Source organism: Rhagoletis zephyria, unplaced genomic scaffold (genome assembly GCF_001687245.7).
Source record: "Rhagoletis zephyria isolate East Lansing unplaced genomic scaffold, Rhagoletis_zephyria_1.1 Rzeph_scaffold_14123, whole genome shotgun sequence".
Taxonomy (NCBI): Eukaryota; Metazoa; Arthropoda; class Insecta; order Diptera; family Tephritidae; genus Rhagoletis; species Rhagoletis zephyria.
In genome coordinates this window covers 1-14,767 of record NW_016171192.1, presented here as the reverse complement: position 1 = coordinate 14,767, position 14,767 = coordinate 1, and the positions used below count along the sequence as shown (strand labels likewise).

General features: G+C 36.2%; 1 protein-coding gene across 1 annotated transcript; it reads left to right on the top strand.

Moving 5' to 3' along the window:
• The first annotated feature begins 4,808 nt into the window (after nucleotides 1-4,808).
• On the top strand, nucleotides 4,809-5,792 carry LOC108378447 (uncharacterized). The gene has a single exon (XM_017634746.1). The coding sequence runs from the start codon at nucleotides 4,809-4,811 to the stop codon at nucleotides 5,790-5,792; it is 984 nt and encodes a 327-aa protein (XP_017490235.1).
• The last annotated feature ends 8,975 nt before the right edge of the window (nucleotides 5,793-14,767 follow it).

The following is a 14,767-nucleotide window of genomic DNA, read 5'->3' as shown; positions in this document are numbered from 1 at the left end:
CCCTTGTGCACAAGTGCGCTCGGGTATAAAAAATTTTTTTCTCATTTTGCTCACTTCCAGAATGTTCCTCAGGCTTTAGGCTGACAGTCATTTTTAAATTTTTTTATATAACTTGTCTCCAAATTTAACCAGATCCGACTTTGAAAATAGGTGGCAATTCTCTTCTGAATTACTTTCAAACTAAAACGTTCTTAAATAGGCTTCTGCTGACATTGTGATGCATATGTCCATTAACTGATTATTTAAGTTGAATTTCACTTTTAAGCAGATGGCAACCCACCTGCATTTGGTAAAAAAAAACTATTTTAAACCACTTCGATTTATACCCGTCTTTCAGTTATTGATTTGACTTACTTAATAATCTAATAATCTAATCAAATACCTCAAAAATATTCCAAATTTTCAAACCAAGGATTTCTTTACACTCTTTCATTTGACACCCATAATCTAATTTGTTGTATAACTTGTGTATAATTTAATTAATTGTGACTTTTAAAATGGGTGGCAACCCTCTTCAAAATATTTTCAAACCAAAACCTTCTTAAACCTCTTTGTCTGGCAAACGTATTTTGTTAGATATTTCAATTCCTTTAATTGAATTTGAATTTGATTCTTTAAACAGGTGGCAGCCCTCCACATGTAGTTTAGAAATGAAGCCGTATCAACCCCATTTTGATTGATGGACATCTTTTAATGATAAATTTAACTTATTAAATAATTTGAACTTTTTTTCAACAGTTGGCAACCCTTTCCAAATACTAAAACCTTATTTTTCAAAAGCCCTGCGTTTTTTTATTTTATTAGTCTAGGATAATTATTTAATAGATTTTAGTCGATTCATTTAAACATGCTAACTATTTATATATAATTTTTTTATTAGATTCCCCTACAAAAATGCAAACATACTTTCAATTTCAATGCAAACATACAATACAATATATTTTTTTTCAAAATCTGAAGATACATTTAAGTTGTTCTTATCAGAGTTGCATGCCAAATTAATGCCAATAACTATAGCGATTATAAATACCGCAACTTATTTTTGTCAAAAAATTTCCTTTACAATGTCGGATTAATTAAAAACGTATGTTAATTAAAGGAACACATACAGGCATGTTCTGCAAATCGTACGATTTCAAATCGGTGCGATTTGCAAAGTATTGTTGTATATTTTTAATCAAAGTATTAAATGTTTCATATGGAAACTGCTAGAAACACATCATTTACGTTATGTCCATCGATTTAGCGCCAAATTTTTCCCTCTTTGTTATATATCCTCCGAAATAGATTTTGTAAATCGCACCGATTTGAAATCGTACGATTTGCAGAACATGTCTGATAATCATCAATTACGCATGCGCGCATACATATCTACAACTGAAATCTTTTCATCTTCTGAGAGGCTAATGGAGGGAATAAATAGCAATTTTCAGGCATTCGTCTCCATTTTGCGTACAACGATGCGACATGAGAAAGCTACAGGTACATATATAAGCATGTACATATGTATGTATGCATACGAAAATTTACGCAGGTCCATATCAGGCAACGGATTATGGCCTATTTTAATGGGAATTTGCGCTAAAATAATGCTCACTTTGATTACAAAAAAGAGCGATTAAGAACTTAAGTGGCATGCACTTTCAAGTTAAAATTCATCGGCTGGATAATATCTGCAGCAATAAAGAAAATTTACCACTGTCTAAGTCCTTACAGAATTCAAAAAACATGCTGGCCCCTACATGTGCAATCGGTTGAATCCTGGCCTGCTGCGCTGCACTGCGCCACCAAACGCAAACAACCATTTCTATATTCATGGCATATTTTAATGGCTTAAAATTTTAATTGACAATAACCGCTGATGCGGAAGCTTAAATCCTTTCAGAGCATCCTTTGACGGATGCTGATGCTTATGGGCTGCATACAAGCGAGTGTGTTCATGAGAATTTCAGCTGACCAATGATGCGGAGGTTCGTTGGCCTCAGCCTTCACATATGGTCGGTAAGCAGAAAATGGTGTTACTTACGTACATACATACTACGTACATATGTATGTGCATACATAAATCCATGTAAATGCAACATTCACCGATGGCCAACCAAAAATGTGCAGATTGCATTTCATTAACTGTAGCGGTGCGCAGTGTACTTCATGAATACAATTTAATTGCTGTCACATGAAAGGGAAACAATTATGCGTAAGTGCGTGTGCAAGATGCTCATATGTTGAATAAATTGCCTCACATGATGCATTGACAGGCAAAGGGACAAACGAGGAAATTGATAAGCTTTATGAGGTTTTCGTAGAATTTTCGCTATTCTTTTGCTTTCATTGTAGTACGAGTGTGTGTTATTGAGCGGTAAAGTTCTCTTTAATCACGAGAATCTTCTCAATCATGAAAATTACAGATGTTTACTGTAGAGGTTTAAAAATAAAAAGAAATTATTCCCAAATTAGACATTTGTGATTCAGTGGTTCCGAAATATCGTATCTCGATTTTTAATATTTTAAGTGTAAAGTTATCCACTAGGTAATAGTCTCAGAGGCGTTTTGTTGTTTGGAAATCAAAGTTTCGTTTTTGTGAAAACATAACAAGAAAATAAAATTTAACTCAATAAATATAGGCTTCCAAGTTTAATGGTCGAAAAATGGACCAGCGGACCAATACGGGTTAACTGTTTGGTATAATCGCAATAAGTGATCTCAGTACGTATTACGGTTGACATTATATTTGTAAAAAAAAAAGTGAAACTTACGTTACACATCTTACTCTAAGTAGTCAGAACATGGCAGCTTCTGTCACAAACTGGCGCGTCTCAGGGGAGGTATCAATGTCGGACCATATGCATATAGAATTCGACATTGGCCACTTTCCTGAGCATGAACTAGTTTTTAGAAATCCCAGAAAAACGAACTGGGAATTCTTTCGCTTTATCATGGAAGAAGGTGGAAACAGCCATGGTGGTCAAATTACGACTGCGCACGAGCTTGAAACTGAAGCTGAACAGCTTCATTCAGACATTGGAATAGCTTTCAATAGTAGCTGTCCCCAAGGAAAGGTAAAATCCAAACGTGATGTGCCTTGGTGGAGCAAGAAGCTTGAGCAAATGAGATGCCAAGCCAGAAAACTATTCAATAGAGCAAAGAATACGGGTGATTGGAATCCGTACAAACTTGCACTAACTTCTTACAACAAAGAATTGCGGAAATCCAAAAGAGCTAGCTGGCGAAACCACTGCGAGGAAATAAAGAGCCTCCCAGAGGCAGTACGCCTCCAAAAAGCTCTAAATAGGGAACACAAAAATACGATCGGCACTCTAAAGAAACCAGATGGTAGTTATACTCAGCATCCGGGAGAGACTTGCAGACTTCTGCTAGACACTCACTTCCCGGGCTGCAAAGCGGGCTATTATCTACCGGAATTGGGTGTCCCAGCACGCACTTCTGGTAGAGAGCAAAGCCTTGCAACTAAACTTACCACGGTAGAAAGAGTGCAATGGGCGGTATCTACCTTCAGCCCATACAAATCACCAGGACCAGATGGGGTCTATCCTTGTCAACTCCAACAAGGTAGTAACTACATAGCCCCAGTCCTCTCCAGACTATACAGAGCGTCGCTCCTACTGGGTCACATTCCCAGTAGATGGACTGAGGCTAAGGTGGTATTTTTACCGAAGGCAGGTAAACCGGAGCAAATGCCTTCATCCTACAGACCAATTAGCCTCAGCTCCTTTCTCCTAAAAGGCATGGAGAAAATCTTGGATCAACATATCAGAGAAGTCAACCTAGCGGAACGACCACTGAATAAGAACCAATTTGCCTATCAACCAGGCAAGTCCACTGAGACTGCCATTCACAGCCTTACATCGAAAATCGAAAAGGCTCTGGAGTCTAAGAACATAGCCCTTTGTGCCTTCATTGACATTTCAGGGGCTTTTGACAACACGTCATACAGGGCAATAAGAGATGCCCTGATATGCAAGGGAGTGAGCCCCATCATAATAAATTGGGTGCTTTCTATGCTAAAAACAAGGAAGATCAGGATGGAGCTGGGAGGCACGAAAGAATCGATTACAGCCACAAGAGGTTGCCCTCAAGGGGGTGTACTCTCTCCTCTTCTGTGGACTATGGTTATAGACGAACTCCTGTTCCTACTGAACGACCATGGCTTTGAAACACAAGGATATGCAGACGATCTGGTAATTTGTGTAACAGGGCTGCATGACGAAACGATCTCCAACCGCATGCAACAAGCCCTGCGCATTACGCAAAGATGGTGTGACACCAAAGGATTATCCATTAATCCTACTAAATCTATTCTGGTTCCGTTTACCCGGAGGAAAAAGTTATCCATGACAGAATTGACTCTGGGCGGCACTAGAATAGGGCTCTCAAATGAAGCAAAATACCTGGGGGTGTGGCTAGATAAGACACTCACCTGGAATGTACATTTGGATGCAACCGTAAACAAGGCAATGAGAGCCTTCTTCGCATGCAAGCGACTTTACGGGAAGACATGGGGACTCTCCCCCAAAATGACTTACTGGTCATTCAACACAGTTGTGAAGCCGATAGTCACCTATGCATCCTTGGCATGGTGGACAAAAGCGACACAAAGAACTGCTAGCGCAAAACTAAGCAAACTACACCGAATGGTGTGCATTGGTATAACAGGGGCTATGCGGACCTGTCCTGCTGATGCACTTAGTGCTCTTGTAGGCATACCGCCCTTCCCAATTCTAATAGAGAGGGAGGCCAGTCTCTCGGCACTGAGAATCCTAAACACTTCCGAGTTAAAAACCGGAAACATGACAGGTCATATGAAGGTCCTTATGAAATTCACAAATGACCCCATAATGCATATGAGGGACTCAGTAGCTCCGATACTAGTAATTTCTAGGAATTTCAAGGTATCTATTGCGGACCGAGCATCCTGGAGCACAGGAAACCCCTACACCAAACCCGGAGCTGAAGTTTGGTACACTGACGGATCAAAACTTGAAGATGGAAAAACTGGAGCTGGTATATTTGGGCCGAATTTTAAAAGATCGATACCAATGGGCAGCTACCCCACCATTTTCCAAGCAGAGATTCATGCGATCGATATCTGTGGCAGAGAATGCCTCAGAAGAGGCACATCCTCTAAAAACATCTGCATTATGTCGGACAGTCAGGCTGCCTTGCTAGCACTGAGGTCCCACATAATAACATCCAAACTAGTGTACGACTGCCTCAACACCCTAAACGGTCTTGGAAGCAAGAACACAGTATTACTGGGCTGGGTGCCGGGGCACGAGGGCCATGACGGCAATGAACAGGCGGACCGCCTAGCAAAACACGGAGCTACCACACTATTCTATGGCCCGGAACCCTTCTGCGGGCTCACCAAAGCCCACTTAAGGGAGGTCATAAACAAGTGGGTCGACAAAAAATTCGAAAGGCACTGGAATGAATGTCCGGGGCAAAGACAAGCTAAGCGGTTCATCTGTCCATCACAAGAAGCTTCAAAAAAGCTCATAAATCTAGGCAGGGAGGACCTTCGAACTCTCACTGGGTACTACACGGGACATTGTTCCCTGCGTTATCACCTCAGTAAAATGAATCTTTCAGACACGAGCGTCTGTCGCTTCTGTGAGATGGACGAAGAAACGCCAGAACACATCCTTTGTGAATGTGTTGCTCTCGCTAGACGCAGACTCGCTCACCTAGGTGGTACAACACTTAATCCATTCGAAATATGGAACAAAAAGCCCACCGAAGTGCTAGCTTATATTAAAAGCCTTCATATATAGGGTAAAAGGCCACGCACAATAGACCACCTTAGAGGTCGCAGTGCTCAAGGCTCATAATAATAATAATAATAATACACATCTAGTTTGTCTCATCACCAATATACACACATACTTCTGCTTTTGCTTAAGGTTTTATCTAGATCCCTACATCTACCCTGTTTGTTCTAATTACATTTATCTTATTCTGTTTTCCTTTATATTTATTTTTACCTTTATACTTGCTTAAGCGCGACTGCTAACACCAGGCGCCTAAAGGCATGCTATGCACTGCTGCATGTGCAAAAATTTCCTTCATTAAATTAATGAAATTTATGTACATGCACTTCTCAACTGCCATGTAATAAAACTTTCTTAAGTTATAATTTGATGGCAGTTCAAAGCATGCTCGGCCTAGTCTGATGCATCCTCCGGACACTGCTTCCGGAGTCTTCTGCGGACTCTGCATGGCTTACAACCATGCGGAGGTGGTAATAGTTGATTACCATTGGCCACAGTGCCTACCCACTACTTTTTGGTCCAATAAATATTTTTTTATATACATACATGCAAACATACTGGTCTCCCCTCTCACTGAGTTATTCAATACTCTCATGATAACAAAATCGATAGTAACATCCATCAAAATAACGGAAACAAAACCAAAAAATTATCGAAAACAAAACTGATAAAAACATCTATAACAAAATCGATAACAAAATCGGTTAAAATATCGATAAAAATATAAACAAAATAGATAAAAATATCGGTAAAAAAATCTACAAAAAAATGTGTAACAAAATCGGTAAAAATATCGATAAATAATATTGAATAAATTGATAAAAATAGCGATAACAAAATCTATAAAAATTTCGATAACAAAACCGGTAAAAATGTCGATTAATATGTCGATATATTCCGAAAATAGCGATAACAAAAACGATAAAAATATCGATTATTATATCGATGTGTTCCAAAAATATCGCTATCAAAATCGATAACAATAACGATAAAATATCGATAACAAAATTGATAAAAATGTCGATTATAAACTTGATAAAAAATATGGATAACAAAACCTATAAAAATTCGTTTATTATATCGATAAGTTCCGAGAATCCCGAAAATCTCTAATATCCCAAAATAGTTTCTATATCCTTTTCTGTATAATTACCTTTATTTTAATCTTTCTTTCTTTATCTTCTTCTTCACTTTTATCGGTATCCTCATTCTCATCTTTTTCTTTATACTTATCTTTGTTTTTACTTTTATGTTTATCATTTTCTTCATCTACATATTACCTTTTTCGCTTTTATATAAGTAAAGTATGTAAATTTACCTTGGTCTTCATTTTTGCCTTTATCTTTACGCATAATTGTTTTGGTTTTTATTTTTACCTTTGCCTTTTCCTTTTTGTTATCCATGTGCGTACTCATCTTTACTTTCATTCTTGTATTGGTCTTTTCCTAAGTGTTATTCTTTAACCTTTTATTTGCAAGTTTTTGTTAAATTTAATACACTCAAGAAGTACTTGTTTCAGCACCAACCATTTCCGTGTGCAATTTCAGTTGAATTTGTCAATTCACTCCCAACCAAACGTCGCTAAAGAAATTTTACTTCAAAAACCTTTTTCTTGACAGATCGTTCTTGCCCAACCCTATACATTGCAACCGCTTAAAATTACTAAGCTTAGAATTACAACCATTTAAAGATTTCTTATTTGCATTGATTCTTGATTACATACATGATTTAACATTACATCCAATTTTTTCAACATTTAAAAGAAAACAAAAAATAAAAGCTTCTATGAAAATCACTGAGTCAATCCCTTATTCACTTCGCAATAATCGTCTGCGTACATTCGTTTGTACATAGTTTTCCGCAAATTAAATTTGTCGCATACTTTGCAATTATGCATTAGCAACATAGTTTGCTTTGGTGTTGAAAGCTTTTCACCATAATGCTTAATTAAAATGCACTGTGCAGCTTCAAAAGCAGATACGCTTGCGCTAAATTAGTGCTGTTTTTTTTTTTTCAGTTTGCACACACCGACTGAGCTTCCTTGCTAACTGCACTTCTACCAAATCCAGTGCTTCAGGATAGCAAAGATATAAATACGCTTTCTGTTAAAAAAAAAAAAAAATAAATAAACAACTGAAACTGAAAAAAAAGACACGCGACTTTGCTGCAAACGAAATGAATAGTATTTCTATGGAAAATGGTGCGGGTATTTAATAACATAATGGTATGCAAACACATAAATAAAGATTAATTAACGTTAGTGAGCAAAGAAAGAATCTACTTAAAATATAGTTATTAATTAAAATGCAATGAAGCGATTCTAATAAAATTTAATGTTGTGGATTTGTTTGCGTTGCGAATTATCTTCATTATTTGTTATTGGATGGATGAAAAATTTGCAAGTAATACGGAATGGCGAAATAATTAAAAAAAACTTAAGTAAACATTTCTTATTAGCTACTGGCAAATACCGGGCGTGCTTCAATGCGCTTTAAGTGTATTTTTGTGTTATTTCTCGCTGCTAATACTTTTATGGCCTCATTCATAAAAAAATTAAATAGACTTACAGCCAATGTCACGAAAGCCATTTAAGTGAAAAATGATTTTACTTTTTACAATCTAATATATAAAAATCTCGTGTCACGGTGTTAGTGGTCGAACTCCTCCGAAACGGCTGGACCGATCTTTATGAAATTTTTTGTGTATATTTGGTAGGTATGAGAATCGGATGTAAAGTATATTTCATACCGCTAGGTGCAGGGGGCGTGGCACCTCCCATACAAACCGAATATTTCATACTGCATATCTCTGGAAGTGTTCATGGTAGAGTACTCTAACTTGGTATGGAGATATATCAAACCAATCGCATACTCATGGAGAACAATTGTGGTTATTGGAAAAGGGGCGTGGCACCTCCCATACAAACCGTATTTTTCATACCGCATATCTCTGGAAGTGTTCATGGTAGAGTACTCTAACTTGGTATGCAGATATATCAAACCAATGGCATACTCATGGAGAAAAATTGTGGTTATTGGAAAAGGGGGCGTGGCACCTCCCATAGAAACCGAATTTTTCATACCGCATATCTCTGGAAGTGTTCATGGTAGAGTACTCTAACTTGGTATGCAGATATATCAAACCAATCGCATGCTCATGAAAAAAAATTGTGGTTATTGGAAAAGGAGGCGTGGCACTTTCCATAAAACCGAATTTTTCATGCTGCATATCTCTGAAAGTGTTCATGGTAGAGTACTCGAACATGGTATGGAGATATATGAAATCAATCGCATACTCATGGAGAAAAATTCGGACTATTTGAAATGGGGGCGTGGCACTTCCCATACAAACAGAATTTTTCATAATAAGTACCTCTAGAAATGTTCATGGTAGAGTACTGGAACTTTATATGGGCATGGCACCTCCCATACAAGTCGAATTTTTCTTATTGCATATCTCTATATTTGTTCTTGGTAGAGTACTGGAACTTGGTGTGGTGATATATGAAATTAATCGCATAGTCATGTAGAAAATATGGAGCTATTGGAAAAGGGGTCGTGGCACCTACCACACAAGCCGAATTTCATACTGCATATCTCTGGAAGTTTTCGTGGTACAGTACTGGAACACTTCGTGTGGAGATATATGAAATTAATCACATGCTCATTGAGAAAAAACGGCTCTTTAAAAAGGGGGCGTGGAAAAGTAATCCGCCACTTGGCGCTGGAGTTGAGTTAGTACTAAAAATTTTTTTATGATCCGATTTGGCGAACATTCAAAACATGTATTAGAAACGGTGCTGAGGTCGAGTTACTACTAAAAATCTAAAAAGTGAAAAAAAGGTGCCGTGAATGTCAGACTAAATCGACCCGTTGCACTATTGAGTATATTGAACTCTCGTGTGTTACGATTGACCCAATGGATGTGATTTGCCAATATTATTATGCGTTAGAGCCTCATTCGAAGAAACCAGTGTTGAGTTGTGCAGTGGTAAATCTCAAATCACCACCTGTCGAAATACCTTAAAAGCCAGTTTCATGAAAGCAATTTAATGAAAATTTATTTATTTAGTTGAATTTAATATAGAACCTGACAGAAAAACATAATTCTTCACTTAAATTACTTTCGCGAAACTGGCTTTTAAGGTATTTCGTCTCAGTTTATGTATGTATATTATATTTCTGTTGAACAAGGATACGCATTGATATTGAAATTGCCACTAACTATAAGATGAAGTTCCTAGGGCACATTCACTATAGATCCGGCTCATTGTGCCCACTAGGGATCTTCTCATGGACATAACACTTTCGTTCGGTTATTTAAGGCGGCAAACGACCACCAAACGATAGTCTTAGCCGACGAATGTGCAGTACAAATCGTAAATGTGGATTGTTGGAGAAACTGTTGTACCAAAATGTTTAAATTAAAAATCTAATTTTGGGCGGGACGAAGTTCGCCGGGTCTGCTAGTTTTATATAAAAATTGATAGAAAATAAAAAATCATTTTCCATTTAAATTTGCTGGTGAAACCGGCCATTAGAGAACCTCAAGAAATGGGATTTTCGATTTATGAAGTATTCTTTATTTTTTATCAAGGCATTTAGAAAGTAGGTAACGTATCGGCTTTGTCCTACTACATAATGCGCAATTTATTTAAAGGAGTACTAATTCAATATTTACTTATTTTATGTTATAAACTTAACTTAAACATTTTTTCAAATAGTTGGCAGCCCACTTCAAAAATATGTTCGACACAGAACTTTCTTAAAACTTTTTAGTTTAATACGGGTATTGTAATTTTTATCAACTTTAATTAAAAAAAAAAAATTCAAACAGGTGGCAACCCCCTCAAAAATATTTTCGGCGGTAAACCTTCCTAAACTTTTTTAGTTTAATACCAAAATTGCAATATTCAATTTATTTTATCAATTAAATTGCATACAAATTTCAAAAAGGTGGCAAATTTCTACAAAAATATTTGCGACCGTAAGCCTTCTCTTTCTTTTGACAGCCATATCGTAATATTTACTTAATCTTGTCAATTTACTTAAACTGCAAACTTTAAAATGGGTGGCAGCTCTCTAATTTTTTTCTTCTTTATTTTAGGTTAGGTTAGGTTATTTGGCTTCTGTTGCTCTAATAGAATTTAGAATAAATCCAATTTGTCTCAAAATCTACAATGGAACGGTCTGAGATATACTACACACGCAGACAGATTTCAGCGATTGTCATATAAATACCTATATTTGTATGTATGCAGGTATGCATGAAGAGAACTTTCTTGGCAACCATTGCTAAAAGTTACGTTACGTATACGCCCCCGGCATTTAACGACCAGCAAAACGAAAAAAATTAATAAATAATGCACAGGATGTTAAAAAAAAAAATAGCAGTGCTGCCAACTTTTCACATTTCTCCGCCCTTAATTTGAATTTTATTGAACAGACAAATGAATTTCAATTTGAATGCAACCTACTGCAACAGCTGTGGTTGCAAAAGTAAAAACAACAACGACAACGGCAACATCAGCAGTCTGCTTGCTGTACATACTTAGATACCGATGAGCGGACGGCACTTGATCGATTTGCGTTGCAAAAATTGTTGAGCGAAAACTTTTTCTTTTAAAGAATTCAGTGCTCAGCTGGTGTGTGAAGAATTGAAAAAGATATAGTGCAATGAAAAAAGTGGATAATATTGTGGCACGCAAAAAAGGTATGAAGAGGTGCCTCTTAACTTCTTTTGCCATTTTTTTCCGAGTTGTAAGACACTATTGAATGTATCTTGAAATTTCGCGAATCGAAGGAAGCAGCGTGAACAATTTTACTAAGTAGTTAATAGCTCAAAGAAAACATTAAGCTTTAATTTGGAACGAGTTTCTGTCAATCTATAATTATTATTAAATTAGAATTTTTAAACGAAATTAATTATTTCGCTAGCTATGCACTCACGAAACCCCTCTAGACATCTCAGGCTTTGTTATCCTATTCTTTATATATTGTAATACTCAAAAACCCAACAGAGAGAGAGAGTGGCAATGATCTAACTCAGTGATTGGAGTAGTACGCAACATTTCCTCACAATTCTTGACTCCTTTGCTTTGAGTCCGTTAGCTTTCTAAGCAGGTTAGCTGTCAAAATATATAGTGACCTTTCCTGGTGGACACTTACTACTGTATATAAGACATGAAGCTCTTTCTATGCTATAAGTCCCTGCTTGAAATATGCTGCCGTCAATCAGCAAGCGCGATATGATTGCTTAGTCTGCAGGTTCGTCGAATAGATACTCTCACCAACTCCTTTTTCCAGCTTTGGACCATAAAAATTGATGCCGAAAAATAATTTGACGAATTCCACTTTTTCTTAGTTAGAAAGCGATTAAAAAATTTCTAAAGCGGAAGCCTCAGTGTGGCGTAAAAACATCAGTGCCGGCACCTTAGTCAGCCTTGATCCATCTCAAAATGGCTGAATTCCTTTATTCAGCCTGCCTCCACAATTTTCGTTCCCCGAACCTTTGAGCCCCTTTTTGCAGCTACACCAGTTTCATATGACTTATGGTGGCTCTAAATTAGAAATAAGTTTCATGCTAATCTCTACATCCTTCCAATGGTTTTCTGATTAATAACTTAACAACGTTATGCCTCTATATTGGTTTTGAGTCAAGGATAATCCGTAAGTATATCACCTCGGCTGACAGGATAAAGTTAGTCCCAAGCGGCTAGATTTCGTGTTCAAGAAGCTAGCTAAGGTATGTATTTTTTGCTATACCCAAGTGATTCTTTAGTAACATTGATCACTTTTAAGAGAGCATTGTCGACCGATATGTCTTTGCTTTAGGCCAGATGTGCTACGTGCGTTGTGGGTATAATAAGTAGTACTCTCCTTTATATACTTATGTATGTATGTATGTAGGTCCTTTTAACACTTACATCTTCTTCGAATAAACGATGAACGCATCTCAGAAGTGTAAGTTGTAAAATACTCATTGAAAGAGATAGACAACGCTTTCACAAGTGTCTTGCAACATGGCCGGCATCACCCAATCCGTCCAGGTGATTTAATCAAAATATCCGCGTAAAACTGTTTTTCATTTTATTTGGTTTGAAAATTTTATTCTACGCTCAACAGTTAGTAGTTTTTTTTTGTAATTTTAGGAAACTCTATTTCAAGCTATGTAAATTGACGAGTTTGTTTATATTTTAGGTCTTCCTTTGCTGCACTGGGTATATGTATGTATGTGTGTATGTAAGTGTAACTAAACTGAAATCCCAAAAGTTTTGATTGTTTCAAACTGATAGTCAAGTTAGATGGTTTTCCGACTGAACAAAAAACTATAAAATTAGTTTGCAGTTTTCATTGTTCTGAAGTAAAACTTCGCTTCTTACACAATAGAAAAAATGCAATAAAGTTGAGAAAAAAATAAATAAAAAATTTTAAACTTTTTCAAATAAAATGGAAAAAACGTTTATCTTGGCGCTAGCAACAAGTGAAGCTGGAAGTTCATCAATAATGGAGTAAATAGTTTAGCGAATATTCTCGCTGATAAGTATTCGAAGTGAGTAAAAATTAATTAATTTTCAAACAAATATCCACATGTTAGAAAAACTAGTAAATATTCTTAAGTTTTCGTAGCATGCTTAACCCTTGAGTTACGTTACTATAAAAAAGTTAAATTATTGTTTTATTTTTTACATTGAAGTACTTAACTTTTTTTTTGTTATGTACCTACTTAAATGTAAAATAAAACAATAATTTAACTTCTACTTAATTTTTGTTTGTTTCAATTATTGTTGGTAGTATATACAGCGTTCACCACATGAAATAGGGGCACTACTTTTTACAAGTTTTAACCATTTATTTTATTACAAGCAAGTCAAAATTTTCAAACCTTCTACAGGATTTATGTATAAAAAATCACCAAATTTGAAGAAATAGTGATCCAAATTTAAACAGAATTAAAAAAAATATTAAAATGTTTAAAATTATTTTTTTTAACCAAATTTTTTGTTATGAATTTCTTGAAATTTTCTCTTAAAAATTTTATTTAAGAAATAAATCGCTACCTAAAGGTGAAAAGGTGCCAAGTTCACTTTTTTCAAAATTTAGTTTTTGATGCGGAATGACAGACAATGCGAAACTACATAGATTTTTCGTCACTCCTGAACAAGTTAAAAAATGGACTTGGCACCTTTTCAACTTTATGTAACGAAATGTCTAATCGCGAATTTCCTCTAGGATTTTAATGACCAAAAATGTAAGCGACTTAAAAAATGCTATAATGACTATTTTAAGAACACAATTGGACGGGTATTTTTTAGTGGCCAACATTTTCATTAAAAATGTAGTCTTTTAATGTCTAGTGGAAATACGGCATAGCTCTAAGCTGCTGAGAATTATTTTTTATACCGTGAGCTTTACAAAAATGTTTGAGACCCCTCCATAACTCGAGACATACTCTGATATCTACTACAATCATTTTTGTACATAGTACATTTGTGTATGTATGTATAACTTAATACAAGAGACGCGTATGCCCTACTATTTTATGCATTCACTGCAAAATTTCTCGACCTCTTCAACCTTCAGCAAACATCAACAATTATTCTTCATTTTGCATGGTATTTTGAGCAGTTAATGGTTTGAATTTCCCAGTCTTCCGCCCTCATTCTGGTAGGCATTCTTTTTAAACCAAAATGCTCTTACAAGCTTATGAGATTCGTATTGCAGCGGCTTACTTAACCACTTCCTTCCTGCTGTTAAGGCTACCTACATACACTGAGCAAACATACATAATCGCCTTTATGCAGGTTTGTATGTATGTACATAAATACAGACAAGCAACCGATTGCTTATCAGGTAGACATAAAAGCCACTATGTATTGTGCAATCCGCATCCTGCACTGTTGTTCGAACATCTGCTCTTTCAACTACACACGAATATATTTCTGACAAGGCTTTTTGCTTGCTGGCTCTCTGACATCG